This window comes from Octopus bimaculoides, chromosome 19 (assembly GCF_001194135.2).
Source record: "Octopus bimaculoides isolate UCB-OBI-ISO-001 chromosome 19, ASM119413v2, whole genome shotgun sequence".
NCBI classification, from domain to species: domain Eukaryota; kingdom Metazoa; phylum Mollusca; class Cephalopoda; order Octopoda; family Octopodidae; genus Octopus; species Octopus bimaculoides.
In genome coordinates, this window is record NC_068999.1 from 23,661,024 (window position 1) to 23,666,352 (window position 5,329).

Genomic DNA, 5,329 nt, shown 5'->3' on the forward strand with positions numbered 1-5,329 from the left:
TGTTGCTTTGGGGGGGAGGTAAAACTTGACAAACTGCTTCTCCCTCTGTTGTGGGGCTACCGTAATGTCTGTTTAAAAAAGAGAGATTATGACTGTGATAAAATAACGAAAGAAATACTTACTAAGCAAGTGAGCATTATTATACAAAGGAATAATTAGACGTACATTATAAAAATTATTAGAATTGGGAATCAAATGTGAAAATATTATCATGGGACTAGTTTTTATAATTTGAGAAAATATTTTATTCTGTATTTTTGACATGGTTTCAAGGATATTTAAATAACATGAGTGCTAAATATTAAAGTTTACTTATGAAATATTGTAAAAATACAAAAAAAAACATTTCATTGTAATTAAATTATATGCTGTGTGACTAGAATTACATGGCATCATCTTTAAGTTCCAGTAATAAGCTGTGGCAGTTAATGTGTTAATACATCATAAATATGCACTTAGCGATCTCAGTATATAATCTCTGATTATATAAGAAAATTTTACTTTGTATGTTGATTCCTCTTTGAAAAGGCTGACAAATCAGTTTTACTCTTAGGCAACAGTGTAAGACCACTTTTTTAACTGATTAACCCTTTCACTGTGAAATTAAATTTAATAGTCATTCCAGTAAGGATATTAAATGTGTATCCAAAGTAGAACTGGTATTTTCCATAAGTCAGGTTGCTTCAATAAACTCGACATGTCTCAACAGAAAACAGCTTCAAGCAAGACATTCACAACAAAAGATAGATTGATATATAAGGCCACATTCCACAGATAAGCGCTTTCCACTGAAAAAGGTATCACCCTTTAACATTCAAATTAATCTGTCAAATGTAATCCTTATTTATTCACTTTGTTTTGAATTAATCATCCATTATCTCATATCTTTGAGACTTCAATGAAGTGATTGTTTATTCTTTGAATGACATTGCTGGCTAGATGTGAGAGGCCAGATCTGGCCAGTTTGCACATAAAACAAGTATATTTGGGCTGGATATGGCCAGTTTGCACATAAAACAAGTATATTTGGGCTGGATATGGCCAGTTTGCACATAAAACAAGTAGAATATTTGGGCTGGATATGGCCTGTTTAAATGCTAAAGAGTTAATTTTACTCTCTATTGCTTTCAGTTCTAACATTAACCTTATTAAGACCCAAATATATTTCTATAAGAATTTGAATTCTGCACTCCACTGTTCGATTCATTTCATTGGCTTTGTTTTGTTTCAGCCTGTTCCCTTGGTGATCTTGATGCTGACACTGAGTATTTTCAACGGAAAACTATAAAACAACGAACTTTGTTTAATCACTTGGGAAGGCACTTTATCAAGTAAGTAGCTAATTTTATTACCTCTGAGGTATTTATTAACTTAATTGTGTGTCTATGCTATAAAACAACATTTTAATTATTCTATTAAAGAAACATTTTATCAAACAAGTAACTAATTTTATTGGACAACCTATGAATTAACTAGTCAACTCAAGCCCAAAATTACTATTTTCACTCCTATTCATTAGATAAATTATCTCTATGGTAGTGTGTGTGTGTATGTGTGTGCATGCACATGTGTGTTTATATATATATATATATATATATATATATATATATTCTTAAAAAGGAATGGTGTTGGCAGTGACTTCAAAGTTTCAGCCAGCTAAGCCATTGTCAGACTGCAGTCCAACAATGGCTTAGCTAGACAAAACTTCAAAGTCACTCCCAACAACGTTCTTGTTTAAGAATGATGAATATTTACTCTACAACAGGATAGAGTAATCAATCAGATTAATGTAAAATTGTTTTTTGATAACTGAATGTAAAAGCAAACATTAATATATACAGAGGGTGTCAAAATAAATCAATAGTACCTTTTCTTCTCTTTGGAAATAAATTAAATGGAAAATACATGAATAAAATTCTGGAAGACTGTTATTAAAAATATCACAATGGGAAGTTATTTCACCTATATATATTAGTAATCATATAAAATATAGTGTTGAGAGGTTCTTATCACACTGTTATATCTTCTTTCCAGTGTGTATAAGTTTACAATTAAGCTTCTTTTTTTTTTTTTTCTTCATAGAATAGCTCAACGTTCATATGGTTGCTTTTATGTATCAATAAATACATGCAAAGATGAGTGGATGATGTTTTTAGCAGAAATATCAGTTATACAAGAAAATGGAAGATAGTGACAAAGGCCTGTGGCCAGTTCTGAGGTCACCCCTGGAGGCTGTCATTGAGACCAAAGGTGGATTTGTCATGAAAATAAACTGCCCCAAATTTGATGGATAAATCTCAAAAACTAAAAACACTGTTTTAGTTTTTCCTGAGAAAGTCAATGTGGACGGTTTTTATGGTTAGATGCCTTTCCTAATGCCAACCATTCCACAGAGTTTACTGAGTGTTTTTAAAGTGGTACTATAACCAGTGCTTTTTATATGGCACCAGCTCCCACACAAATGCTTTTTATGTGACATCTTGGTTTTGGGATCTCAATTCTGTTGTGGTGGGTAAATTGACATGATATGAAAGTTTTTAAAGCATAACTGAAATCATCCCCCGAAAGGTAGAAAAGACAGATACCTTTCATGTAAAAAAAAAAGTTCTTTTTTTGCCAAATGCAGCTCAGTGTTGTCAATATGATTTGATTAGCTAAGTGACTGTTATTCTTATCTAAAAATATCTTTCATTCATTCATTTTTTCCATGTCACATTCTATTGTGGATCTCTCTATTGACACACCCTGGGGAGGAGAACATTTTTTTCATTCTATTCTTGTTTTTATTTAGAAACCTCTCCTGATGACATTAAAACATTTGATTTCTAGTGAGATTCTTACTGAGAAGCTCAATGAGAGTGTGGGAATTCTTTGATAAATTTTTCTAGACTTACTGGAGTGTATATCATTTCACACAAACCAAGTTTTATTATTGTTTACAGAGCGTAATCTGTGTTGTTTTGCTGTAAATAACAGCTATAACTAAATTATTTAGGTTTATAACGGTTATTTACAGTAAAATAACAAAGAATATATTCCATAAATAATGATGTTTTCTTATTTAGTCACAAGGCCAACAGTTTTGAGGGATGGGGTAGTAGTTGATATCATCAACCCCCATACTTGACAGGTACTTTATTTTATGCGTAGGTAGAAACTCCATAAGATGTACCCAGTGCAAGCTATGGACACATAAGAGATGCAGCAATATCAAAGGAAGGTTAACTAGGAAGTTAGTTTTTGTATGTGGCAGATGTTCAGGAACAATAAACACTGAAAATATGTAGAAAACAACTTCTGCCACATTCCAGGGAGAAAAACTAGACGTATTTGATAGCTTCCGCTATCTAAGTGACCAAGTTAGTAGTGAGGGAGGGTGCACTGAAAGTGTAGCTGCTAGAATAAGAATAGCCTGGGCAAAGTTCAGAGAGCTCTTACCTCTGCTGGTGACAAAGGGCCTTTCACTCAGAGTAAAAGGCAGACTGTATGACGCATGTGTACGAACAGCCATGCTACATGGCAGTGAAACATGGGCCGTGAATGCTGAGGACATGCGTAAGCTCGCAAGGAATGAAGCCAGTATGCTCCGATAGATGTGTAATGTCAGTGTGCACACTCCACAGAGTGTAAGTACCTTGAGAGAAAAGTTGAACCTGAGAAGCATCAGTTGTGGTGTGCAAGAGAGACGATTGTGCTGGTATGGTCATGTGGCGAGAATGAATGAGGATTGCTGTGTGAAAGAGTGCCACACCCTAGCGGTTGAGGGAACCTGTGGAAGAGGCAGGCCCAGGAAGTGAAGCATGACCTCCGAACATTAGGCCTCACCGAGTCAATGACTTCTGACCGAGACCTTTGGAAATATGCTGTGCGTGAGAAGACCTGGAAAGCCAAGTGAGACCAAAATCCAAGGCCTCTGCCAGGGATGTAGCCAGCCCACTTATGCATACCTTTCCTTCATTGGACACTAAACTCCGCTTGTGAAGACCTGTTGAGGCAAGTGAAATCGAAATCGAACTAAATTCGACGACTGGCACCCATGCCAATGTCTCCTTCATTGGACACTAAACTCGGCTTGCGAAGACCTGTTGGGGCAAGCGAAAGTGAAATCGTGATGGAAAGCAGACGTTAAACAATGATGATGATGATATGCACTCATACATATTCATATTTATACACACCCATGCTTGTGCATACATATACACGTGTGTATGCATGCGTGAATGTGTGTGCAAACTCACATGGGGGTTGACAAATCTACTTTTTATTATTATCTATTTATTTTCTCATACATACCTGGGGGTCGATGAGGGATCAAGAATTCCATGAAGGTGTCAATTGTCTAATAAGTTTGGGGACCGCTGCTTTAAATCCATGAAATCAGTAAAATATGTTATCCTTTACTTGGAAAAAAAATAAGGGCTTGTATCAGAAAAGACAAACATGGAAAAATGGATTAGAAATGAAAATAAAAAATGTAAGTATATACATATATCTATTATCATTGAACATAATAATTATTTATATGTTATGTGAATGATATTTTCAAAAAGAGGGTTCGATATTTAATTTCATATATATACTTATATATGTGTATTGAAACTGATAAACCAAAAATTTGCAATCTGTTTTGAATAGAATACCAGACTTTTCAAAACAAAAGCTTTTTATTACAGTTCATCTGCATTTAGTGTCTCTGACTATCACTCTCTCAAAGCCCATTTGTTGTATTACTCTTCTTTACCCATCTGACTGACAAAACATATATTGCGTTTTACTATATCTAAGATTTTTATCTCTTAATCTATACGTTCTTAATTAAGTTGTGAATCTAATACTTTGAAAACATGCACTTCCTCTCAGTGGAAGGCTTTAAAGATCCAATTTCACATTTCTGTTAGTAATACTTGCATTTCTCTCATAAGTGAAATAATTGACGAAGTGGTATTTTGATCTCAAGAAGTGTCCCAAATACAGCAACATAGATTCTGAAAAGTATTTCAAATACCTGAGTCATTAGCCACCATATTGGTTTGTCTCAAAGTTTACATCTGTACTAAATCCCATGACAACCTCTTTCTTTTTAAAACAGATAAAGTGGTTCAGCTAATTCTCTTGATTCTGAGTATCAAAAGTATTCGTCTGGCTTGGTTCAATTCTTGTCTAAGACTTTTGCTTCCCAACCACATGGTTCCAGGTTCAGCCCCACTGTGTAACATTTTGAGCCTGTGTCTTCAACTACAGCCTCGAGCTGACCAAAGCTTTGTGAGTGGATTTGGTGGATGGGAACTGAAAGAAGCCTGTCATATATATATATATATATATATATATA

At 34.6% G+C, this 5,329-nt stretch overlaps 1 protein-coding gene and 1 long non-coding RNA gene across 3 annotated transcripts in view; one reads left to right on the forward strand and one right to left on the reverse strand.

Annotated features, from left to right (window-relative positions):
• The window catches only part of LOC128250129 (uncharacterized), a 13,812-nt gene extending 9,422 nt beyond the window's left edge, over positions 1-4,390 (reverse strand). The window contains exon 1 of the long non-coding RNA XR_008266253.1: positions 4,294-4,390. This is a non-coding gene — a long non-coding RNA (uncharacterized LOC128250129). The remainder of the gene's footprint in view (positions 1-4,293) is intronic.
• LOC106873101 (protein shank) overlaps positions 1-5,329 on the forward strand; it is a 152,164-nt gene that overhangs the window by 103,296 nt on the left and 43,539 nt on the right. For both annotated transcript variants that reach the window (XM_014920328.2, XM_014920327.2), the window contains exon 13: positions 1,232-1,331. In XM_014920328.2, the coding sequence (XP_014775814.1) occupies positions 1,232-1,331 (100 nt within the window). The remainder of the gene's footprint in view (positions 1-1,231; positions 1,332-5,329) is intronic.